This window comes from Enhydra lutris, unplaced genomic scaffold (genome assembly GCF_002288905.1).
Source record: "Enhydra lutris kenyoni isolate GAN:26980312 unplaced genomic scaffold, ASM228890v2 scaffoldscaffold12, whole genome shotgun sequence".
NCBI lineage: Eukaryota > Metazoa > Chordata > Mammalia > Carnivora > Mustelidae > Enhydra > Enhydra lutris.
Genome location: NW_019154096.1, coordinates 80,085,783 through 80,111,735, shown reverse-complemented (window position 1 = coordinate 80,111,735; position 25,953 = coordinate 80,085,783). Strand labels below are relative to the sequence as shown.

The 25,953-nt window shown below is 57.8% G+C and overlaps 1 protein-coding gene across 3 annotated transcripts; it reads right to left on the bottom strand.

Annotated features, from left to right (window-relative positions):
- Positions 1-1,239: 1,239 nt before the first annotated feature.
- On the bottom strand, positions 1,240-24,532 carry LOC111145215 (leucine rich repeat containing 27). Of its 3 annotated transcripts, none has more exons than XM_022499953.1 (8): positions 24,332-24,532; positions 21,486-21,616; positions 17,161-17,219; positions 11,226-11,378; positions 9,121-9,472; positions 7,998-8,195; positions 5,515-5,611; positions 1,240-4,479 (listed from the first exon to the last, which is right to left on the bottom strand). In XM_022499953.1, the coding sequence occupies exons 1-8, from the start codon at positions 24,530-24,532 to the stop codon at positions 3,757-3,759; spliced, it is 1,914 nt and encodes a 637-aa protein (XP_022355661.1). In that variant the 3' UTR covers positions 1,240-3,756. The 3 variants fall into 3 exon arrangements, with proteins under 3 accessions (XP_022355661.1, XP_022355662.1, XP_022355663.1); XM_022499954.1 differs by having other exon boundaries at positions 7,998-8,147; XM_022499955.1 differs by having other exon boundaries at positions 4,416-4,610.
- Positions 24,533-25,953: the final 1,421 nt, after the last annotated feature.

The window sequence follows — 25,953 nt, the reverse complement described above, 5'->3', positions numbered from 1 at the left end:
CCATCCTTCCTCCACTGGCCACTGTCTCGAGGAAGCCACGCGCCACCCACTCCTGCCCCAGGTCGGCCAGATGCGGGCCGTGGGAGAGCAAGGTGGCAGGCGCAGGGATGCCAGGAGGGCCAGGAAGTGAATCCCTGTCCGAAGTTCGGTCACGTGTATGAAGGCCCCAACTCTCTTCCGTGGACGCAGCTCTGTTTTCGGCTGCTGAGTTTCAAGTGAGTGCAAGCGCTCGCCCACTGCTGAGAGGTGGACAGAAGGGAAGTCGCGTCCTTGCAGAGCCCGTGTCACGAGTTCGCGGCTCTTCGATCAATGACATCATGCACCCACACAAATAAATGTTGAAGACCCAAGAGCAGTGCTTCAGTGTTGGCTTTTTGGGACACAGCGCACTATGATTCCAAGTGAACACTGCAGCGTCCATGGGACACAGGTGGAGAGGAGTGAGAGATCTCGAAGATTCCCCCACTCCCCGGGGGGGGTGAAGTCTGAGAGCAAGACTGATCTCTTCCCAGCACAGGGGCATAGACCTGTGTGTGTGTGTGTGCGCCCATGTGCATGCACCTGTGTGTATACCTGTGTGTGCATGTACCCGTGTGCACTCGTGTGTGCGCACCTGTGCGCACCCCTGCCTGCGTAGCTCTGTGCGTACCTGACTGCGCCTGTGTGCTCACCTGTGCCCAGGGACCCATGTGTGCACGTGCACCTGAGTGCAGCTGTGTGCGCACCTGTGCCTGGGGATCTGTGTGTACGCGTGTACCTGCGTGTGCACCTGCGTGTGTTTGTGCTTCTGTCTGTGCGCCTGCCTCTGAGGAGGCGTGCCCCTTTGGCTGCCAGAAAGTTGGGCAGGGGAAGGACAGGGCAGGTGCAGGGGTGAGGAGAAGGGCAGGGTGAGCTCTGGCCTTACCGGGGCCGCCTCCAGTAGGCATCTAAGTGGGATCAGTGTAGCGGTTACCCAGACCGTGCCCGCAGCGGTCTCACGAGCGCGGCACCTCTAAGTGGATTACAGGCACCTGGTCTGTCTGGTCGTCACATGCCTGACCCTTAGAAGACGCTTAACCCCCCGGGGCGGGGGCGGAGTGAGAGGAGAGCAGGAGCTGACCCACTTTCACATAACGAGGACTTTCCGAAATGTTATTCCAACAGGAAGAAAAGAACAAACGTAGTAAATTCGCTAAGTGCTTTTCAAAGTCAGACACACAACTTCATTTTGTTTAGCATAAAAGTACGTTACTCGGAAAGAAGCTGCAGCCATGTTTTACCCTCTGTAGAGCCTGGAAAAGACTTTCCAGATCCCCAGCCCTCTGCCGAGAGCAAGGACTAGGGGCCAGGCGGGAAACAAGGTGGCTGGGTGGTGCCCTGTCCGTCCCCTTCCCTGCAGGCCCTCAGCCCTTCTGCGGGGTGGGAGGACGACGACACACGAGGACAGCACAGAGCCTGATGTAGCCATGTCTTGGGGAGGACGCGCAGGGCTGGCTCTCACTGGGAGGCGATCACCTGGTAGAGGACAGCGCAATCCACGGGCGTGTGTCTCTGTGCGTGGACGCCTGAGCCGGCCGAGCCTCCGTCCTGCCTGTCACCATCGGCTTTCCCCTGGCGGCTGCCCCTTGCCCACTTTTCTACCAGATTCTTTAAAAGTCTATTTGTGGTCACTCTTCATAGATAACTTTTGTCTCAACGCATGTTACAAATATGTTCCTCTATCTTTGGACTTTACGGCATTTCAGTCCATCTAGAAGTATCATTTTAATGAACCTAAAATTTTCCATCGTCAGTCCCAGAACTTCTGTATTTCTGATTTACAAAAACTTCATGTCGTTCCAGGTCATACAGACACTCCTCAGTTTCCAGGCTAGAAAATGCAACAGTGATTGTGTTCAGTATCTCCACGTGGCTCCCAGGTCTGCAGCACGGGGTGACCTTCTCGCAGAGCGTCACGGGAGTCGTGTCTCCAACTGGAGTTAACCTGCAAGAAGTCAGCTCCAGTACTGCCCCGTGGACACACGCCCCCAAGGGCTGAGCGCAGGGACTCCAACAGGTGTCTGCACCCCCGTGTTCACAGCAGCCATAGGGGGCAGGGACCCGAGCGCCCAGAATGGATGAAAGGATGGGGTGTCGAGTGTCCCGCAGCCTTGAGAGGAGGGACAGGCTGGCACCTTGGGGACACCCAACCTGAGCAGAACAAAAACAGCTGCTTCTCGCTGGGCCCGACAACGAGGTGGTCCGGGGAGAGTCCAGGAGAGGGGCTAGTGGGGGCAGAGAGCACGTCTCCCTCCAGGAGCTGGGGGCACCAAGGGAGGGCCTGGGCAGGGAGGCGCCCTGCAGAATGCTGCCCGGCCTGGACCCCGGCCTTGGGTCTCAGGGGAAGCTGGTGGAAGGAAGGGGTCTGTGTGCCACAGCAAAGTGCCTAGGAGGCTAGGAGCAGCAGACGTGGGCCCACAGAGGGGGCAGCTGGCAGAAGTCCCTGCTCCGCCGGTGGAGGACACAACCAGGGCAAGTGTGGGCGGTACTGGCCCTTCTGGTGGCCTCTCTCTTCTCAAGGTCACCTGCTAAGTGAATGGTAAAGCCCAGAGGAGCAGTCGGGCTTGGCAAGGTCGGGGTAAGAAGGGGTGCGTGAGAGGGCAAGGGGGAGGCCAGAATGCTCCCACCCCACAGCTAGCAGGGCCCCCACCACCAGCAGAGCTGGGGAGCGCTGGGAGGGGCTGAGAAGGGACAGCTGGGCACGTGCAGAGTCCTATTTCCGGGCAGGACCTGGGTGACAATGGGGTGCGGGCACTGGGCTGGGAGTGGAGCCAGCGGTCTTGGGGCTCAGGGAGGGCAGGGCAGGAGCTAAGACTGGTCCAGCGGCACGTGGCAGCACTGGGCACGGACCAGCTGGTGGTCTGAAAGCATTTATTTCCTAGTGGTTCTTGGCAGTGGTCCTGTGTTGTGGTCGTGCTGAGTCCTGGTCCCTGAAGGACACACACTAAGTGTCTGCAGGGGCAAGGACGGGACGCGTGGGTCTAACTCTCTCAGCTGCGGGGTATGGGGAGAGGGTCTGCGGAACCCCACGAGGCACCTGGCCCTTGCGTCACCCTCCTCTGTCCCACGTGCTTGGAAATTCCCATCAAGGCGGTCAAGTGTGTTGTAGCCTCGGCAAGGCGAGGGCCACCTGGGCGAGCAAGGACGCAGCGGGGCGGCGGCCCCTTGGGCAGGTGCTGTCAGCTCGGACGAGAGCATGCCCTGTGCTGAGGCCAGCGGCTGGGCGCTTTCTCCAGGCTTGGCACCCACGGCTCCCGGAACCCTTACCTCCATGCCCACCGTGGGCCGGCTTCCAGCTCGCGGGGTAACATCTCCAGCCAGCAGCCCACAGCCCAGCTCCATCCTGACACCGGCCCCGGAGGGTGGGGCAGGCCCCCCAGGAGCAGGGCTCGGTCCCTCAGGCCGGGCTGCCCCCCATGCCGCCGGCTGACCACCGGCCAAGCAGGGCTCTCACCACCCCACGGGGTGAAGAACCCGCCAGAGTGGCGCGTGGAACTTGGACACACCTGCTCACGCGCACTGCCCGTCCCAGAGGCCCTAACTGAGGAACAGCTTCCGGAAGCGCCGCACAGGACGAGGCTCTGGGACAGGCGTGGAGCCGCAGCCCCACTCCAGTGACCAGTCGCGGGGCCAGGCCACTAGGGCCCCACCCTGAGACCCCCGCATGCAGAGACTCAGCTGTGCTCCCCGGGTCTCGTTATGAATAAGACATGCCAGCAACCCTGGTCCCACAGGGTGTCACAGCCTTGTGGGGACAAGGAACACACGTGTCCTCGCCAGGCCGCAGCATACGCTCTCACAGACCAGCGTGAGTCTCCGCTGTCTCCACCTGGGCTGTTTTAACTGGTAGGAACTCGGGAGAAACGCCAGTCGGTAGGTACCAGGCCAACTCGTCCTTCCCGGCAGCCGCAGGGGTAACCCGTAACTGGGGTGCTTAGGGCCACCTCCCCACTTTCCCAAGTGTCCAACTTTTTGCAATAACGAAGCTCTGAAGATGTTCTTTAGAGTGTCTGCCTGTGCAAGTCTGTTCTGAAGATGACGAAACACGAGTTTTGAATGTTTATGGGACAGAGGGGACAGGACGCGGACCGCGAAGACCCCGCGACAGCAGCAGGCGTGCACGCCGGGCAGGAGCAGAGGGCAGCCCGCCCCAGCGCGGGGACGAGGTGAAGGGTGGGAAGTGTGGCCTCCTTCGAAGTTGCTTTGGCTTTGCCGTCGCTCTAACAGTTTCCGCAGACAACGGGTTTGGGTCCAGGATGAGTCTGAGAACCAAAGGTTCTGCTGTCTCCCGGGAAAGGTCTCCCGCGCACGAGTGCAGGTATCGGAGCGCACGCGGATTCTGTGGGAAGGGCCGCAGTCCCAGCCCGCCTGGCGCTCTGAGGACCTGGGGCCTGGGCCACGCAGGCAGGATCCAGGACCCCGACGACACCGGCTTCGGAAACACGCGTGTCCTCCCGTTACCTGCTTGCGAGCCAAACCGTTGCTTCGCTTAAACTGACAGAGGCCACGGGCAAGGCGAGGCGGCGTCACTCACACAGACATTCCTGGCAGGAAGGTGCGAGCTGGGGCGCCCGCGGCAGACCAGAGCCCGCCTGGAGGACAGTGGGAGGAAGGGCATGGGGATGCCTCTGCACACCGCCCAGTGTCCCCCAACAATTGTCAGCGGCTAGGGGGACACAGACCCGCAAACGGGGAACAGGTGGATGGACACCAGAGCCCCAGGGCGCCGTGCGGGATCCCAGAGAGAAAGGACGGCCCCTCTGTGGTATTCTCGGTGAGACACGATGCCTCAGCCCAGTTGTAGAAACCACCCGACAACACAGCTGGTCTGTGTGCCCGGAAGGGCAAGGCGGGCGACACGGTGCCGGGGCAGGCTGTCCCGGCAAACCCGGCAGCCCTCCCATGGACGGCGGTCTGTGTGGGAGCGGGAGCTGGGGTGGGGGTGGCTACGTGGACAAAACTTTGCCGTCCGCCACAGCGGCCTCCACTCAGAGGACGACAGCACAGACATGGGGCAGTCGCGAGCAGGTGCCGCCTCCTACAGGACAGGGTTGAAGCCACCCCGGGGACTCACGGGGGAGGGAGCGAGCTGGGTGCCCCAGCTGCCTGCGTTCAGACCCGTGGCGGGTCTGGGCAGACATGGGGAGACACGCGCACTCAGGGGAGTGTGCCCCATACGACCTGGGAGCTGGCGTGCAGGCACAGAGGGGACAGCCGTGCAGCCCCCCACCCTGATCCCCAGGCTGCCCCAGCCCAGGACCCCCAAAAGGACACTGCGGTGTGCCTCAGCCTTAGGGTGGGGGTACTTGTCCCCTCCCCTCCACTGGCCAGAGACCCGACTCCTCACACGGGAAGGACACAGTCCGCTCAGAGGGCCGGCAGGAGGTGGCGGGGCTGCAGGGGTCTGCTTGTTCTCTGGCCTCAGGCTCCGTCTGCATAGCAGGGACCACCATGCCCCAGGGCTGGACAGGACCCCTCCCCCCCAGCCCCCCGTACCAGACTCCGCCACCAAGGCAGGGGCTCGCTCGGCGCCTCCTCCGCCGTCCTCCTGGTCTGGGCGTGCTCCCGCAACTCCCGCAGCACTCGCTCGTCTCTGGAGCAGGGGATACGCGGCACCTTCGCAGCAGAGCCCGAAACAGCCCCAGCAGGGCTCCGCCCCAAACCCGTCCCGTCCCTCCACCCAGACACAGGGGAGGAGCTCGTCTGCTCCTGTCCTGCGGCTTCGTGCAAGGGGACAAGCAGGACCCCCAGCCCCTGCCAGCAGTGGCCTGCTCCCAGAGAACAGGCCGGCTTCTGGCTACCAGCTCGGTGTCAAAGGCCTTCATGGTCCCCTCCCTGCCCCTGCACCGTCACCCCCACGCCCCCTGCACGGCGACCCCCTCCCGCACCGTCACCCCCCTGCCCCCGCACCGGGCCCTCCCGGCAACAGCACCCCTGCGATACTGCCCGCAGCACAGAGGTGAGGCTGAGCAGCAGACGTTTGCGACATTTCTGAACTGAACGTAAAAGCCAAGCCCTGGCTCGGCTATGGAGGCTGCTCTGGGGACGGGACGGGGTCCCAGTACGTCCTCGCTGGCCCCGGGCTTCACCCACAGCACACTCGGGGGTCCCCTGCCTTCCTCTCCTGCAAGCACGCTGCTGTGCCCTCCCAGGGATTCCTGAGCCCCTGCCTCAGCCAAGCCGGGCTCTCCGCTGCTCCACATCCACGGCCGCACCCCTCGCTGTGCCCCTGGACACAAGGCCTCCATCTGAGCATCTTGGAGAAATAAGACGGAAGGGACCCAGCCTTTCCGAGGTCCCGGGGTGAGGTTCTTAGGTGGTGTGACAGTGGCCCGCAGACCGTGCTGAGTCGAACAGAGCCACAGGACAGCACTCTGCCCGCGGCCACCAAGGAGGCCACGGAACATCATCTCAGGCTGATGGCAGGGAAATCAAGAAGAGAGCGTTCCCCGGCCCCTGAATTCAAGAGCTTCTTTCCACGGAGGAGTGCGGCACTGCGGGCAGCGCCTGAGCCCGCCAAGCTGTTGGGCAAGCGGACTCCCTGCCCCCTGCATCCCGCCGTGGCCAGCGTTTCCTCAAGCGCCAGCGCCCTGCACACTGTCCTGTGTACCGTCTGGACCACAGGCTGGGCCGGGAAGGGCAGAGATGCCACACGGGCCATTAAGAAAGGGGGCACAGTGAGGGAGGAGGGGGACGCACCTGCAGCACGGAACGGGAGCAGAGGGAGGAGGGGGACGCACCTGCAGCACGGAACGGGAGCAGTGAGGGGAGGGCTGGCACCCTGGTGGTCAGGGTCAAGTCTGTGCATTTGCTCTAGGAGGGCTCTGTCGCGAGCCCAGACACGGGTGTACCAGCTCTGCAGACCCGCCCTGCAAAGCCGTGTGAGCTTGGGGTGAAGCAGTAGGACCTGCCTGCCCTGGAGCCCAGACTCCTGCCAAGGGCCTCTTTGAGGGTTCTCGGGGGGATGGCCTAAGCTCAGGCCGGGTGGCGGTCCGGCACCTGTGGCCCGGCGTGACCCTGCCGGGATGGCAAGGACTCCCAGTGCAGCACAGACACACCCCTGAGGGTCACCCCAGCCCAGAGCTGGGAGCCCTGTGAGCCCTGCAGCTCTAAGGTCCTGAGTGCTCCCTCCTGCCACAGAAGGGACTGGATCCCCAGGACAGGGTGCCTTCTGGGGTGGGGACCAGGCAGGTGCACCACTGACACACTGCGTTTGTCAGCAAGTCTGTCCCCATCAGGGTCCTGAGAGAAAATATGCACATGCGGGATGATTTTAAGGGCTGAGGAAAGTCTGTTCACAAGGGCAGCGGTGGGTGGCCCCCAGGGCCAGAGCAGGAGCCCGGGGCTGGAATAGGGGCCGCAGCCACCCCAAGCTCCAGGAGGAGGGACTCAGGTAGACTCACAGGGAGGAGCCGGGGGAGAAAGACCCTGACCTCCCTCTCTCCCTCCTCTCCAGTCTCCTGTTGGGGCCCCCACTGGCCAAACCCAGCCAGGAGAGGGGCACTGGGGTCCTACGGACACAGTCCACACTGGACGGCCTCCCGGGGCCCAGAGCTCAGGGGAGATGGGTGGTCGGTGGAGCTGGAGGACAGAGGCGGCCGTGAGGACAGGCCCCAGCTGGGCTCCTACAGGGCAGACCAGATCGCCGTAGCCAGCGACACGGCCCGCGAGGCGGGACGAGAGTGGGCTGTCCCTGAGCGCACGTCTGTAGCGTGGACCTTTCCTTAGAACACAGCTGTGAGCCAGGTGACTGGCAGGAGGGGAAGAGGGGCTGAGAGAGTAAGAAGCCAGAGAAAAAGACAGCAGGCGGGCTGGAGAGGACACGGGGCAGTGACGGCCCGAGGCCTGTGTCCAAGGCGGTCCGAGACCAAGCCAGACGAAGAGCAGAAGCCAGCCCTTCTCCAGAGGAGTCGCCACCAGCAGGCCTGGCCCCAGACCCCCGTGGGAGCAGGGCCACAGCTGTGCGGACAAGCACTCACCGTCTCCGCTGCCCTGTCTCCGCCTGCTTCTCCCGGTGCTCACGGGTGGCCGCAGTCCCGGTCTCCTGGGGCCTCCTGGTGGGAAGCCCGGCGCGCTGCAGCGATGGTGCCAGGGCCGGCAGGACACTCCTGACAGAGGGGAGCTTCTTCCTACAGTCCCAGCCCCGGCGAGACACACTCGCCCTCGGAGGGCCCGTGCTAGAACACAACATGCACCGTGTACAGCAGGGCGGGGGGACAGATGGCGTGACGCGGCTGCCCTCCCAGGGCCCCACAGCCTGGGCGCCAGGGGCTGCGGGCCGACTCTGAGTCTGAAACTCCCGCAGAATCCCGGAGCGCGTGGGCCGGGCAGCCGGGACTCAGCAGGATGAGCTCCCGGCCTTGTTCAGAAGCGGATCCGTGACCGGGGGAGGACGGGGAGGGAGAGGTTTCTACGCGGCAGGTGTGGGACTGTCAAGGCCGCGTCATAGCCGGGCACCCACCTCACATGCTTCCACAGCTTCCGAGATGGTCACCCGTTAATCAGACCTCACAGAGTTTTCAAGCCCCAGAACCGGGGAAAGAACAGTGTGATAAACCCCAAACACCCCCCGCGCAGTAAATGCGAGGTTTCTGTCCGCTTCTCTGTGCGGCTCGGCCCTGACCGCGCACGCTCACCCGTCCAAACAGCCCGTCCACAAAGCTGGACCCTCACAGACACGCCGGACACGCGTCCTTGTGTCCACAGAGCTCAGCTGTGTGGTGCCGTGAGCCAGAGCAAGCACGAGGGTTCTGCGGCCCCCGCCCCCGCCCCCAATCCCTGTCCCAGTGGAGAGGCTCCCCCCACCCCGGGAACACATGGTCTACATTCACCGGTAAATACTCCCTTTACATTTATGTTCACGCTCGCGTGCGCACGGACACACACACACACACACACACACACACACACACACGGGGTCTTCTCTTGTGTAATCCTCACTGTGGGGTCCTCACTCTGGGTAACCACGACCCCAAGCCAGGCTTGGCGTGCACTGCACAATGAACGCGGGCCAGGCACAGCCTGGCATCCGAGAAGTTAACTGCAAAATCACATTACAACTCTGGAAAGATCCGAAAACACGCCACAGCTTCTGAATTTTACCTCAGCACGTGTCTCGGGCTGGAATGCACTTTCTCCTCCGTGTTTAAGGCTGCCCTGAGGTTTGGGGGCAGCTCCAGCGGCAAGAGCTGGTTTTCAAGCAGTTCTGCTCGCTCCTGCTCGACGATCTCCTGCCTCAGCTTCCAGAAGCGCTTGATCTCCTCCTCGCCCGGCCAGTCTTCCGAGGAGTCGGCGGACCTCCTCAGCTCACTCAGGTCTAGCTTCTCGACAGGCGGGAAAAAGGACGCCTCCCGGGAAGGAATGGCGTCTTCGTCGGGCACAGTTTCCTCCTCAGACAAATACAACGAGGGCTGCGGCAGCTCACTTCGGTTCATCGTTGTAATTGGCGAAATCACTAAGACGACCAACATTCTTGTAGTAGACTGGACTTGGACACCAGCTCCCCAGAACCACACAGACCCAGTGACCAGCCCCCTCTGCAGAGAAGGGGGGGTGTGCAGGCTCCATCTACAGAGAAGGTCTGGGTGGGGGGGTTGGGGGTAGGCTCTCTCTGCAGGGAAGGCCTGGGAGGGGTGGGGAAGCTCCCCCTGCCCCGTGGCCATCACACTCCGTATAAATCTATGCAAATAAACAGACTTATTTCCCTACCACCCTAGATCTTTTAATATCTTTATTTCTTACCAATTTTTAGCCCACATGCCTACTGTTTTCTCTTTGGAATACTTTTGGTGACTTTAAACACTTTCATCTCTAGATAAATTACCTGTAAGAAAATTCGCCAGGAATACTCCTGCCTTTAGGACTAGGCTCAAAGGTCCCCTCATGAACGGACCAGCTCTGGGCCAGCTCCGGACGAGTAACCCCAGCCTCCCACGGCAGATCCCCCACCCTCACCGGAGAGAATCAGCACAGCTCATGCTGACATAGACTCCTTCTTGGCTTTGGGTTTCTGAGTGATGGCAGTGGATTCTGATCCACAATTAAGAGGTCAGGCTGGTGTACTCTCTGGGAAACAAGGAGATTCATGATTCCTAGTAACAGGTTGGCAGCAGACAAAACAGATGCATGAGCTGACCGCTGGCGCCACCACATGCCCGTGGCCTTCACCATTCCAGAGCCTGCCGGCCTCACTTCCTGCAGGGCTGGAGACCTGGGCGCCCGCCCCTAGGGGAAGCCCTTGACTCAACCAAGTGTGCCGTCCCGCGGCACACGTGCCCTACTCCCTCGCTCTGCTGGGAGGAACTCCTGGACCTGAGTTCAGCAGTGGCCCTTGACAAGTATCACCTCGTAGATCACCAGTCCTGACCTGGTCAACGTGGGCGGCACCCAAGAGGCTACGTGTGACCGTGGAGGCCCAGTGGGGCTTCTGCTCCAAGTGGCAGCCAGCAGGACCAAGCACTGGTTCAGGCCATATCTGCCCCACTCCCCGCCATGCTGGCTTCCTCCCCTCCCCATCTCCCCTGCCTCAGCCTCCACCCTGCCCTCTGGGATCTCCTCCCCAGTCAGTTACTGGCCCTTGACTCCTGACTCGGGAGCAGCTTCTGGGGGACTCAAACCAAGACACTTTGCAAATACAATCAGTGTTTTAAAAGTAGGCACGCGGGGGCCGTTTGTTTGGATTTTGGATGAAGATGATTTGAGCACGACAGCACTGTCTCCTCACTTCGGGCGTTCCTTATGTTACCGAGGTAGACTCATTATTTACACGGTATGACTAGATCACATATAGAACTACCGTGGCTGTTCCAAATGTATGCACTTTCTTCGTTCTAGACGTCATGTTTTAAGTAGTAAATGTTTAGATATTCCGAAGTAAATGTTTGGAATACTTACTTTTTCGTAAGCATTCAGTTATAACTCTCCCTGATCTCTACCTCATCTCAGTGTGACTGCAGGGCTCCCTCATCCCCCAACAGGCTCTATCATGGGCACGGAGAACGCAAACCCAGGAATACAGAACCAAGAAAAGACACTGCTCTGGCAGGTCAGCGCAGACGCCTGAACACAGTGTGAGTCCCGCAGAGGACACGTGAGGCCCCTGTGTACTCCTTGTGACATCTAGGGACGAGACAGCCTCCCTGGTCCTGGCTTTAAAAAGCACTAACTTCGGTGTTATCACTGTTTGTTGCAGTACTTGTCCCACAAACCTTGAGAAGTTAAATCTTGGAGGGCGAAGTGCTGGGCGGCATAGATCTGCAGATAGGCCAGGATCGCACGCAGTCCCTTCTGCACCACGAGCGGAGTGGGGAACTCCAGCGGGCAGTGTCTCAGGTTCAGTGCTTTCAGCGAGGTCACATTCCCTGCACGCAAGGAGAAAGCCCGGAACTTCATACTCTCTTCCGCGGAATCGACAGGCAGAGGAAATTGTTTGCATATTAAAGAAAAAAATAAAGACTCATTGAGGATTTGGGGCAGATGGACAGATGTCTGCAATTTACTCTGAAAAAGCGTGCAGGGAAGGCGGACTGCACGGACGGAGCTCCGGCCACAAGAGCGAGTGAACAAACAAGGGGACGCAGGAAAACCAGCCGAAGTGGGGCGCAAAGTCACGTCACGAGGAGCGGCTGCGCAGTAACAAAACCCCTCAAGGGGATATAAAGGAAAAGCGCCTGCGACCCACACTCAGGAAACAAGCTGCCACTAGAAACTGTCCACACGTCAGTCCGGATATCGGAGGAAGCAGACAACTTCGAAGGAGCCACAAATATGTTCAAAGGAACGCAGAAAACCACGTTTAAATAATTAGAGGAAAACATGGTAAAATGACTCAACAAGTCTCGAATGTCAACAAAAACAGAAATTCTAAGAAAGAACCAAACCACAGTCCTAGAGTTGCAAATACGAAGCCCGGGAAGAAAAGTGCACCAGAGGGACCGACGGCAGACACGGACGACGGAGGAAACGCGTGAACGCGAGATAAAAAGCGCCCTCGCTGACGGTCAGAGGGGAGATCAGTGAAACCAGGTGCGTGGACGTCGGCGGGGCAGCGTGCGTGCTGGCTGCTGGGAGCGTGGCAAGCCCCAGGGGACAAGGGGGCGAGCAGAGCGCCACACGATGGCACTGGGCAAAGGCTTGGGTGACAGACAGTGTAACTTCCAGGACATTCAACAATCAAGCAAGATGAGCCAAAGGCAATCACACTTAGAAACGTCAAAACCACTGAAATGCAAAGAAAAGTAAACGATCTTGAAAACAGAGCAAGAGAAACACACACACAAGGGGACAGCGGAAGTAACTCCCGGCTGAGGAGAGCGGAGGCCGGATGACGGGGAGCGACATACTCGGAGGCTGGAAGATCCTGCATTCAAGGGGCCGAATTCACCAAAACCGTCCTGCTGCAGGACGAGCGCTCACCGGAGCCGGCCCGCGGCAATTACTAAAGTGAACTCGCAACTTCAGAACTCCCTGCCGTGCACACAATTCCTCGCCCAGCTCGCCACCACTGCACTACGCACTTGAGCTTAACGGCAGAAGACAGAACTGGGCAAATGGAACAAAGAGAAAGGGGATGGGAAAAGAAGAGTGTATCTGAGGCATGTGGGACAGAATCAAAATCCCGACACCCATGTGATTGGAGGCCCAGGAGGAGAAGAGAAGGAGAAAGAAGCCCGATCTACAGAAATCATGTTTACAGCCAGGGATCTTCCAAATCTGATTAAAGACATCAATAAACAGATTCCAGAAGCTCAGGGAGCCCCAGATAAAGTAAATACAAAGAAAGCCACACCCAGGCACCTCACAGGTGAACTGCTGAAGATCAAACACGAAGAGAAGCATTCTCAGCAGCCAGACAAGAGAGATACATCGCTTTTAAAGGAAAAGCAGTAAGACTGACAGCTGACTTCTCAACAGAGACTAGAAGCCAGAAGACAATAAAGACACTTTAAAATGAAATCTGGGTTCTTACACTCTGTCAAATATTCTTCAAAAATGATGGGAAAATCAAGATGCCTTTTTAGAAAATCAAACTTGAATAATTCATTACCAAAAGACTAACTGACAATAGCAAAGAGAGATCTTCAGGCTAAGATGGTCATCCCAGGTGGAAGCAGGGAACTTTGAGAAATGAAGAGTAAACATGTAAGAAAATATAAATAAATATGGACAGTTGAAGATGTATCTGCCGGATTTACAGCAAGACAAAAGCAAAATCTATGAAAACGACAGGACAGAGGAGGGAGGAGGCAACGGGAAGAGCACTCATTTCTGCAGGCGCTCGTCGGTCAAGGACGTGCACGTGGCTCCTAGAGAACCACTCGGCAACGCTGCACGTGGTACATTGAGGGGATCCTACTTCCAGCAGTGCTGGAGCAGCTCCAATCAGATCAACTCTGCAGGAGATCGTTTGTGGAAACCGGGCAAGACAGAAATGGAAAGCAGGCAGAAACGAGAGGAGGAACAACAGCTCCGAGAAGAGAAAGACACGAAAGAGTGTAGCATCTGTAAAGCTTTCTGCACCACACAGGGAAGCTGCAGCAGACAGAAGCCCTTACGGTCATAACGACCTGCAGTGCCAGAGGATGGCCTGTAGAGCTACCACAGCAGCTAAAGCGTGAAGGCCTGGACTCCAGAGAGGGGACAGCCAAGGGGAGCCTTCCGTCTCCGTGTACATGGTCTTCACAGTCCTGAACTTCCCACGTGCAGGACAGCATGGCCACAGCTACTGCCCTCCGCCAGGCAGACAGAGTTTGCAGTCTGTCTCAGTCCTCGGAACGTAACTACCTATTTTTAAAAAACCCACACTCTAAAGAGGAATATAACAGAATCCAGAATCTCTGCAATGTATCTATCACAATATCCAAGATATAATCCAAATAATTATTAAAGGAAAAATATGTTCATATCAAATGAAAAAATAAGAACTCTCAGTAGAAAATAGTAACTAATAAAACATGAAAATTCTAAGATTGGCAATACAGTATCTGAAAAAAATTACTAGGCAATGTTCACAGCCCGTTGGAGATGACAGGAAAGGCTCATAAACCTGAAGATGTTATCTTCTCTGAAGAGCATAAAAATGTGGACTTTAAAATGTACAAAAGGTCAGTGAACTGTGGAACAATAACAAAAATTCCAACAAATAGGTAAAAAGAGAGACCAAGAGCAGAAAAATATTTGAAGGCTTAATGACCAAAATATCTCCCAAATTTGGCAAGAGACGTGAATTTAAAAATTGAATAAAATCAACAAACTCCGAGGAGGCTAAATACAAAGAAAACCACAGCCAGGTACCTCATAGTCAAACTGCTGAAAAGCGAAGATACAGAAAACCTTAAAAGTAACCAAAACCAATCATCACAGTTGATAAAGGAGAACCAAGAATGAAGGACCTCTGAGGCCTGGAGTCAGTGCAACTTCTTTAAAGTCCTCAATTAAAAGAATCCAACCATATTTCTAGATGAACAATGTCCTTTAAGAATTAAGGCAAAATAGGGGGGTGCCTGGGTGGCTCAGTGGGTTAAAGTCTCTGCCTTCGGCTCAGGTCATGGTCTCAGGGTCCTGGGATCGAGCCCCACATTGGGCTCTCTGCTCAGCGGGGAGCCTGCTTCCTCCTCTGTCTCTCTGCCTGCCTCTCTGCCTGCTTCTGATCTCTCTTTCTGTCAAATAAATAAATAAAATCTTGAAAAAAAAAAAAAAAGAATTAAGGCAAAATAGGGGCACCTGGGCGGCTCAGTTGGTTGGGCAGCCGACTCTCGTTTCAGCTGTGGTCATAGCCGCAGGCCCCCTGCTCAGTAGAGTCTGCTGGTCAACCTCTCCCTCTGCCCCTCCCCATTTGCTCATACACACGTGCATGCTTTTTCTCTGTCTCTTAATAAATAAACAAATCTTAAAAAAAAAAACCCACGAAAATTAAAAAGGCAGAGATTGTCTGACTGGATAAAAGAGTGAACCCAACCATATCCTACAACACGAGCAATGTATTGTAAATACAGACAGGCTGGAAGCAAAAGAATGAAAACCATGCACCATACAAACAGTAAGCAGAAGGGGGGAGGACCCACACTGATGATGGGGAGCGAAAGGCTAGCTAAGGACAAGACGGAAGCTGGCGGCCTACACCAGCCCCACCTTGTGACATCTGTGGCAGTCCTCGGGGACTGCCGGCTGCCCTACATTGAGAGCAGATGGTTAAGGAGCAGAGATCACAGTCCTGCAGGACAGGAGTCTCCCTCAGTTTACCAGTGTCCTCGTGACTGACAACAACCTAACTTCCAGAAGACTCCAACTGTCTTCATGTCGGTACCTCATTAGAAAAACGAAACAAAACTTAGCTTGGCTTGACAATAACCAGGCCTCCCGCATCCTGACAGTCTTCTTTACCGTACGTCAGTCCTTCTGAACCCCTTTGTCCTCACATAACCAGCCAGTCCTCGGGGTCACAGGGCAGCAGCGCTTCCTGCCCACCGGTCCTGGCCCTGCGCCTTAATAAACCACCATTCTGCACCAAAGACGTCTCACGAATTCGTTCTTGGTCATCGGCTCCAGACTCCACCCCACTGAACCACACCTGTATCTAAAACTTCATCACTAATACACACCGAATGGCCAATAAGCATAGGACAGTGTCCACGTCACCAGCCATCAGAGAACCTCATATGAAAACCACAACACAGTAACACTACACGCACAAGAGTAACAAAACTAACAATAGAAACATCCCAGATTTCTATTCAACCAATAACATAGTATCAAAATATATAAAGTAAACGTGGACAGATCTAAAATGAAAGGCGGACAAATGCACATAGTTCACGATTTCAACACGGTCCTGCGGGCACTGGCAAAATAAACAGACACAAAGGGACGTAGACAGTTTGAACGCTGGGATCAAGCAACTTGACCTCACCCAATACATGGGACATCTCATCACGTGGCCGCGTGAGCACACACACGCTTCTCTCGTGCACCAGGCGATGCCTGCCACACAGAATGCAGCCTGGGCCGGAAAGCACACCTGAACAAGTTTCGAATAACCAAAATTACACAGCGTCTGTGGCATTAAATTACAATTCAACCAAAGGAAGAGAATTAGAAAGTCTCCCATTGTGTGTAAATGAAGCAAAACAGGAAGAGCCCATGGGTCATAGTCTATTCGAGAATATCTTGTGCTGAATGACAGTGGAGATGTGCAATGTGGGGGCTTGTGGGGGCAGCTAAGGCAGCGCTGGAGGGAAATCACCAGTTGTGACTGCATGGATTAGGACAGAAAGGTTTAAAATCGGTGATTTGGCTCAGTCGGTGAAGCGTCTGCCTTCGGCTCAGGTCATGATCCCGGGGTCCTGGGATCGAGCCCCACATGGGGCTCCCTGCTCAGCAGGGAGCCTGCTTCTCCCTCTCCCTCTGCCTCTTCTCCCACCTGTGCTCCCTCCCCCCCCAAAATAAAAACTTAAAAAAAAAAACAAAACAGTGATCTAAGCCTGCAACTCCATTGGTTAGGAAAAGAACAGCAACTAAAACCTAACAAAACAGAGCAAAGAGCAGAAGAACGGGAGACAGACAGACGCAGACCAGAGAACATCATCTTCTGCGTCCTCCTCACTATTTACAGCCGGGAAAAGGAATAAAAATGAAAGCACTACACTTACACACGTTCCCCACGCATAAACCCCAGCAGCTCGGCGCTGAGCCCGAACCACGCATGCCCAGCACCCCGTACCGGTCCGAGTCAACTTACGGAAAGTCCAAGAGGAGGCCCTTTACACGTGCACGGTCAGGGAGATGCCAGTGGCCAAGCTCGCCAGGGAAGTGAGGAGAGGCTGTAGGACCCGCGGGCTCCCGGGGGAGGGACAGAGGGGGAGCACCACTGCGCAGGGCAGCGCTGGGGCCCGCTTTCCTGAAGGTGTGCTCTGGCTACGCAGCCCTCCGCAGTAATTACTTCTCCCCTCTGTGTCGTACCTTCCGTGTGGATCTACGTTCCAACACGACAGCTCTCGAGCGCTGTGCTGTCCGAGAGCCCGGGAAGGACGGAAGGGGAAGGGACGATTAAAGCAGGAGCCAGCTCGCCCCTGGGACGTACAGGCTGCCTGAGCTTGAAAAGCAGCAGGTTAAAGCCAGCTTTTATTTGATCGTTTGAACACTTACCCAGCTCCACAGGCAACATTTTGAGAGGATTTCTTTCCAAAAGCAAAGTTTTCAAATGCCTTTAAAACAAAATAAAAAATATATAATTTAAAAAGCAGAAAATGAAATGACCATCCCCATAATACAGCATCAAATGTCTTCCTTCGCCGCCTCTTTAAGGAGACAATGTCACTGCGGGCGCAGACGCTTGCTGCGGGCCACGCGCGCGGCCACGGCTGCCTGCCCACGTGGCTCGTGGTCGCAGCAGCAGGCCAGGTTCTCCGCCTCAGCACACTGACACCCAGGCCAGGCGACGGTCTGCTGGGGGGCTTCCCTGCCCCTGTGGGACGTCCGGCAGCATCCTGCTCTCTACCCGCCAGTCCAGGGGGACTCCCTCCCGATGCCGTGACAACCAGGAAATCTCTGGGCATTGTCGGGGCTCAGACTGCCAATCTCAGCGTTCCCGGAGGTGTGCTGCAGGGACCCCAGCCCTCAGAGATGCTCCGTGATTACTTTTCCCAGTCGAAATACCTGGGAGCCTTCTGCCACACTGCACACCTCCTGCGGGGTCACTCGCCGTGAAGGGCCAGGGCAGTCTCAGAGCACGGCGGGATGAGGGGCGTCTCTCTAGGCCTTTGACTCCAGATCCCCTCCCTAGTACCTAGTAACATCTCCTAGAAAATCTTGCCCAAAATGTACCCTGGAGAGACAGGATACAAGGTGCCCACTGAAAAGTTACTCAGGGATGGGGAAACACGAATACCTCATGTTAAACTCGGTCTTGCCCCTTTTACCCTACTATGCTGCTTTTGTTTTTCACATTTAATTCTTTTTTTAAAGGCTTATTTATTTATTTGACAGACAGAGACCACAAGTAGGCAGAGAGGCAGGCAGAGAGAGAGGAGGGAGCAGGCTTCCTGCTGAGCAGAGAGCTCAATGCAGGGCTCGATCCCAGGACCTGGGACCATGACCTGAGCTGAAGGCAGAGCCTTAACCCACTGAGCCACCCGGCCCCCAGGTTCCCTGTTTGCACGTTTAATTCTCAAGACTGCATCATACACTAAGGATTAGTTTCTTTTTCTCCTTCCCTTTTTAGGGACCCTCAGCTGAAATCTGACATAAAAAGACCACAATACCCTGAGGCTCATGTCTCCAGCCGGGAGGCGGGGGGTGCGTCCAGGCAGAGGGCAGGACCCCCAGCCCCAGCCGCCCTGTACGCACGTCACCCTGGGCCTCCCAGGGCTCTGAGGGGATTGTTGAACCCGCTGTACTACCCCATCTCCAGGGACGGCCTGCCAGCCAGCACACTAGCCGCCCCACAGCGCAGGGTGGCTTGTCTGTGTTCCAGGCGCGCAGGGACACCGACCGTGTGGGGCCGGCTGCCTGCCCCGGTGGAAGAGACCTCACGAGCCCCTGGAGAAAAGCCCCTAGCCGCCTTCTCCTCTATCGCTGACCTCAGCGGCCCTAGGAAGCCACCAGGTAGGTCAAGTGACTGGGGGGGGGGGTCCAAGCTGCGTCCCCCGGTTTCAGTTAGGGTTGGGGTACAGAGGAGCAGCTGGGCACACATACAAATCCCATCAACGAACCTGCACTGTGAGTGGGAGGAGCCTTCTCAAGCCTCATTTCACCTCGAAGGTGAAACAAACTAAACTCCAACATCACAACAGACCAGAGTCCACAGGATTTGAAGGGAAAAGGCCATTTTACAGACGGACAATTCAGAGCTCTAGTATTCCAGTTAAATTAAGCTTAATTTTTGGATTGGCAACCCCAAAGGAAAATCAGATTTCTTGAAGATTAGGCAATTTTCTTTCCATTTGCTCTCTTGGCTTTCCCTTCTTATTTGAAGTTTTAAAGGAACAGACTTTATCCATTGAACTTTTCTTGATTACACAAAGGTGCATTATTTCAGTGTCCCTTCAACTACTTGTTTTGGGTTCAGCCCCTTTTAGCTGTGGAACACAGAAAGCAGGCGGAGGATGGGTGGGTGCTGGCTCTGCACAGGACAGACAGACCTGCAGACCAGGGGCTGCAGGTGGGTGGGCGCCTGGGCTTCCCAGCAGCAGGTCCTGTGTGTCAGGGCGCCCCTGAGCACTGGCCTGCAGGCCTGGGGGTCGGCAGTGGTGGGCGGAGGCCATGGGGACCCGCCATCCCCCAGAAAGTGTGTCCAGGCAATGATCTGTGTGGATATTCTCGTGCACCTCGAGCAATGAACTGACACGCTGCTGACCCCGTACACCATCAGCAGTGCCCCCCGCGCCCCCGTGATGCCGGCGACCTCCCCTGGAGCACACGTTCACACACGGAGCCGGAGCTGCCTGCCCGAGGGGCGCACATACCGACGTGCACGTCCTGGCTCGCTCTCTGCGCACAAGCTCACACGTCCAAGGCAACGAGAGGGGAGAGCATTAACACTGGCACTGCTTTAATTAGGCTTTTCGGAAAGTTTAAGGCTTTTAATAAGCCCATAATTACTTAACATTTCTGATGAGTATGTTTCAGCACTTCGGCAAGCTGATCTAATTTTAATGACATAATGGGCTATAAATCACATGCAAAACTGTATCTTAAAACAATACTAAGCAGCTGGCTTTGACTGGCAAAATCAAAGAACTCCGAAGCTGGGGGGCTACGGGCTTACTTTCTGGGAAAGAATAGTGCTCAGGGAACGGGTTTTTGCTTATTTGCCCTCTGAGTAGCAATCCGTCTCCTCGCTGTGCGGGCACCAGCTGCTGGACAGAAAGCACTGAATTACCCTCGGCACCAAAGATGAGGACCTTGGGAAGAACAACGCCTTCCCGGTCCACCTGCGACCACAAGCTGGGAGGACGTGCGAGGCCGCCAGGCCAGAGGAGACATGGTGGGCGCAGGCCCCGGGAAGGCTCAGCCACCTGCTGGGGGCCAAGGCCACAGTTCTGTGTGTCCAGTGGCACAACTCACGGCAGGCGATCTTCAGACCCTGACTAGTCCAGGAGCTCCAGGAAGGCGGCTCCCGGCTCCGACTCCCCCAGCCAGAGACCCCAGCTCAGCATCAGAAATCAGCTGCTTCCTTGCAGAGCCGGCGAAGGCACAAATGATTCACAGGGATTTTCTCTCACTGTGACGTATGACAAAATGCTCACTTCCTAAAAATCACTCTGAACAACAGTGAGCTACAGCTCAGGCCCGGGAAGGGCCTTGTACAGACCTCTGGTCTGCTGAGTCACAGTGGCCGCATGGCTCTCTGCGGACACGGTTACTCACATAGGAAGGGGGGGTCGCCCCGGCATACCTGTCTTCCTCCAACACCAATGGCCATCCCGAACCCCAATGGCTTCTCAAGTGGCCTGCAGCTCTGTGTAGTCAGCCTGACTCCGGCCGCTGCTTCCGCACCAGCCGCCCATCACCCCCCTCCTTAGAGAGTGACCTCAAGGCCAAGTCGAGTCCCACCTTCTCCACTCAAATCCTCCGTGACTCCACCATTCAGGTCAGAATGAAACCCAACATGGCGAGCCCAGCCTGCAAGGGTGGCCCCTCTCCCTCCTGTGTCCCGGCACACGGGCCGCCTGGCCGTCCCCCACGTCGCCCTGTGGACACACACCCACAGCCTATGCGTGTGCTCTCCTCTGCCCAGGAGGCACTCACATTAAAGGAGATCCTACAGTGTTTACCGGAAGGTTCTCACAAGGTCAGGAAACACAGACAGGGAGGGAAGCGGGAGCTGGAGGCGCTGAGGTCAGGACAGGAGGCGGAGCGCACCGTGAGCCCCGCTCCTGGGGGTCTGAGGCGGCTGACCCAGGACGAGGGGACCCAGGGCTACTGGCCGGGGCTACGTGAGGACGAGGGAGCCGCGGCGTCTGTTCCAGGCGTGGGGGTGCTATGAAGCCCCCGGGTTCAGAGCGGCAGGAACATGGCAGGATGACAGGCCTTGCTTACGTTGGGGTTTCCAGCTCCCCAAAATGGAAAGCATTTCTTGTTATTTATCAGAAACTAGTGGGTACCCGAGGCCTTGGGAGCTGAGAGGCTGGTTGCAGTTCATCAGCCCGGCTCCTGACCCTTCTGGCAGCTTCGCACGAGGACGGTCAGAGCTGGAACCAGGTGGCGCAAACACCTCACTGCTGGCCCAGCAGAGGCACAGTGGCCTCCAGCATTCTCCGTGCTATTAAGCCTCCTGCACTATGACCCAGTTCTGTGCGTTTGTGCATTCAGCCACAGCATCTCTCAGCTGGCTTTAAAAACAGCGCTAAATGCTTCTGCATTGAAATCAAAATTCAATCAGGGGCAGGAGCTAAGCAGCACAAGGGCTGGCACTCAGACGTTTTAACATACGATGGTCTCAAATCTGGAAAAACAAACATACAACTTACTTGTGAGACCCAATCCCAGAAGGAAGTGCTTCAATTCTGTTGCAGCGGAGGTCCAGCCAAGTGAGGTTCGGCAGCAACTGGAAGAAATCTGTGGGGAGCTCGCAGAGGGCATTTCTTTGAAGATGCAGTTGCTTCCGGGGAGAAGAAACGAGAACGTCTTGTCTAACTGCATTTTAAAACATGATGCAACCTAGAGCATTTCCAGAAGAACCCCAGGCTCTTGCACTCACACACATCAAGTGAAAAGAAATCCCAGAAGATCTTACTCTTAGACACTATAAACAGCAGACGAGAGTCAGAAGGAAAGCATCAGGGTCCCCTGCCCAGGTTTTGGGTGTGCAGAGTGACTCCCGGGCTGGCCCCGTGGCTCCCTCACGGCTGACGGCTCAGCCACAGCCGCTGCGCACACCACACATTCTCTGCAAATACCCCTGAACACCAGACCAACTCTCCAAGTGTTTCAGTCCCTCTCCTCCTTCCTAGGCCCCACACATGACGCCTCTTGGGCTCTGCTGTCCCTGCCCCTTCCCTAGTGCCTGTCACAGGCAGCCCGCGGTCACTGTGGTCAGTGGACAAATGGCATGAGCCGAGTCTGGTCCCAGGGACTCGACCCAAGCCAAGAGTTCACAGGAAACTAAAGGAACCATGCACAAAGCTGTCTGCCTCGGCTGCCGGGCCGCTGTGTCCGGTTACCACCAGCAGCTCCACAGAAGCCAGCCGCTGTCGCAGGACGTGAGAGGGAGGGCAGGGCCGTGTCAGCACACGTGGCGCTCACTGCAGCTGTGTAAATGGCACACGTGAGAGTCTGTAGTAAAGCGTGGCATGATTGTGGGGAATTTTTAAGTAGGCTCCATGCTGAGCGTGGAGTCCAATGCGGGGCCTGAATCCACCACCGTCAGGTCAAGACCTGAGCAGAGATCAGGAACCAGAAGCTCAGTGGCGGAGCGCCTAGGTGCCCCAGGCAATGGTGCCGCTGTGGCATGTGGTGCGCCCCCTCACTGCTCTGCACGTCCCATGAGGATCTCGAACTCCTCTACCGCCGAGCCGGTGGGGCACGATTGTTAAGAACGGCCCAGAAGCCAGACTCTCTGGGCTCAAATCTGGATTTGGAACCTTACTAGCTGTGTGACTCTGAGTGGGCTCCCAAACCTCTCTGTGCTCTGGTGTTGCCCCTGTGCAGGGGTCACATGACCCACCTGCCTGGGTCCACGGGGTGAGCAGCGACTTGCACAGAGGGGGGCCAGGAAGCAGCGGCCACCACAACTGAGGAGCCCTAAGTGCAGCCTGTGCGACTAGCCACCCCCTTCGGCCACAGCATCATGAAGCCCAGCTCTGCCTCCAACGCAGAGCACCGCGTGTCTTCACAGGTAGGGCAGGGGCTTTACCAGCGCATGCAGTGGGAACTCTCCAGCCTGCCAAGGCATGGCCAGACACCATGCTGGCCACAGCCAGTCTCTGGGACACGGTCAGGCCGTCACACCCGCACAGCATGTGTGTCCCTCGACGTGAGCCCGCTCGGGCCTCAGCGGCAGCGTGGCCTCCAAGCTTCTCAGGCCTGCTCTCTCTCGGGCCAAGCTGGCTCTAGGGCTCAGCTCTGAACCCACACATCCTCCCAAAGGCCAGAAGAGGCAGGAAGAGATGGTGCTGTTCTTTGCAAAGGGCTGTTCCAGCCACCAGCGAAGTGACAGTACCACAGAAGCCTACCCTTTGCGTGGGACCCGCAAAGACGGCCTCTTTGTGCTCCATGTATGCGCACATCTCTGGACGCGTGACTGGTGACCTCAGAGATCACTGCTTCGCCCGCACACTGCGGCCGCCTCCCTCCGTGATTGGTTGCCATAGTAACCACCTCTGTTTTCTGAGAGGCATGAACAGTTGTGATGTTTCTTTATTGAGCCTAAAGAACAGTTCAGAATTTCCTCTTCTTCCTTCGTGCATGGAGGTCCTGTAAAGCTCACGACGTGCTGGAGCCCTCGTTCACGGTCGGGAGTGTTTGCGCTCAGACACCGCGGCCCTGATGACCCAGGAATTAATTCACTGCAAGAGGTCGGCGCTCAGGGAAGAGAGAGCGGGGCAGGGCCGGCTGTGACCGCAAATGCATGGCATGTGACACGCGGCAGCGGGGCACCTGACACCCCAGCAGACAGCTCTGTGCAAGTGCTCCAAATGGCAGCCGACACCTTACGGGCACGATGTGACCGCGGGCCCTGTGGGCGCTGCACTTCACGAGCCTTACAGCCTAATTCTCATAATGACCCACAAGAATGGTCTCCTTCTCGTGTTCCAGATGAAGACAAACCAGGTTTAAGGAAATTACGTGAGTCCGAGGCAGCAGGAACCCAAGCCCTGCACTCCTGCCCCATTCACGTCCACACTGTGCTCCGATGGAACCTTATTCTAGAAACCCTAGAGGATGAGATGGTACCCACTAGGTTAGCAGCTGGCGGGGGCCCGGCGAGGCACCAGGCACAGGGGAAAGTCAGCATGTGACGCCTGCAAGGCAGGGGTGAGAAACGGTGTTTACCTGTTTTAATGCCACATGGGAGGTCTTGGTGAGGGGCGGGGGGGTTCAACAGGAGATCAAGGGTGCTTTCCGCAGTGCTTTCTACCACCGGCTTTTGGTGCTTACGACTTTCCCAAGAAGAGAGGCTAGGTATCACAGTGTGACTCCACGAGGGTCCCCCTGCCGGAATTTCTCTTTTGTGATGTGCTCACCACATGAGACCCCGAGTTAACCCTCTTCTAACCCTCATCCTAGAAACACTCTCTTAAGCAGAGAACTCTAAGTAAAAGCCCCTCACGTCCACTTGGCAGAAGCACAAACACCCTATGAAACGCCCACTTACCTCGAGGCTGGGAATTTTAAAGATCTCTCCTAAGTGGTGAAGACCACTTTGACTCAAGTCTAAAACCGACGAGGAAGAAAAGATGAGCCCCTGAGCTCCCTTGTGAACCTCTCTGGAGGGGGGAGCAGGGGTGCCCCTAGCTGGTCCGCTCTCCGGACCAGCAGACCCGGGGGGGACCTCGCAGGAGCTGCTTCCTTCCATCTCTCAGCGGGTCGGCTCCTCTGCTCATGCTCCTGGGTCTGCAGGTACCTGGAGATGGGGAGGGGAGACACAGCAACATGGAGGGGACCTGACGCGTCCTCCCGGGGGCACAGGGGAGCAGAAGCACGACGGTTTCCCTTGCTTACAAAACCATCACCTTAATAAGCTGTAGCATAAATCTGACATTTAAGTTTGCAGGAAGGAAGGGAGCGGGAGGTCAAGAAGGTTCTGGCGGAACCTTATGCTTCTCCCTCTACCACGCGCCACGGAGCCCCGAAATTGAGCTTCCAGCTCCTGGAAAACGCTGACGCAAAACAAGAAAGGCTACTTCAGGGGAACAGACAAGCCGGGATGCTCCCCACTCGGCCGGCCAGCCGGGATGCTCCTCCCGCGACCCGGGCGTGGAGGGCGCCCCGCTCTCCGCACGGAGTCAGGCTCCCCGGGTCCCGGAGACGCAGCCGCTCCGCCACTCGGTCCGGGGGCGCCACGGGGTCAGGGGGGCACAAGGCCGGGCGCTGGGACAGTCTGTCCAGATGGAATCCTGAACTCCGGGCGGACCCCGGACGGACCCCAGACGGGCCCCGGGCGGCCAACCGCGCTTCGGAAGCAGCTCCGCGGCAGGACGCGGGCGCTGGACCGCGGCGCAGGGGAGCCGGGGCCGGAGCCCGCGCGCCGACACCCTCCGCGGCGGGGCTGCCGCAGCTGGGGGCGACCGCGTCCTCGGGGGAGGGCGACGCACGCGGGGACGGGGCCAGGGAAGGGCCGGCCGCCAGCCAGGCCAGGCCCCCAGGTGCGGCAGCAGCACACGCGCGGGCCCTTCCCGGCGGGGCTCCCCCGGGGACCGGCGGCCGCGGACGGCGCGAGGGTGCGGCGACCCCCGCCCGGCAGCCTCCCCGCGGCGGGGCGGTCCCGAGACCCCGTGGGAACCGCAGCCGCTGAAGTAGGGCGGAGCCGGCTCCTCGCGGGGGGCCGCGCCGGGGTCCCCACCCCCCGCGCCGGGCGGCTCGGACCCCGGGCCTAAGTTCCGGACTGAGATGTCTTCCCCAGGGCAGCGGGACGCGGCGGGGACCCCGCGGGGCGCGGCCTTCCCTCGGCCCGCGGCGCCCCCGCCCGACCCCCGCCCGCACCCCGCCTCACCCGCCCGCACCCCCGCCTCACCTGCAGCGCTGGCCCGCGGCTCCCGGCACGGCCCGCCCCGGAGAGCCGCAGCCCAACAACCCGACAATGCCGGCTGCCGGCCCACGCGGTCGCCATGGAGACGCCCGTACGGAGTCCCGCAGGCGCCAAGCCCCGCAGTGCGCGCGCAGCCCCGGACAGAGAGTGGTGCGCATGCGTACGCGGCCCCTCTGGGCCGGCCCGGGACTCCCTTCTCCACCAGCCTTGGCGTCGCCTGTGGCCGCCTGTGCGAACCAGTGCGTGAC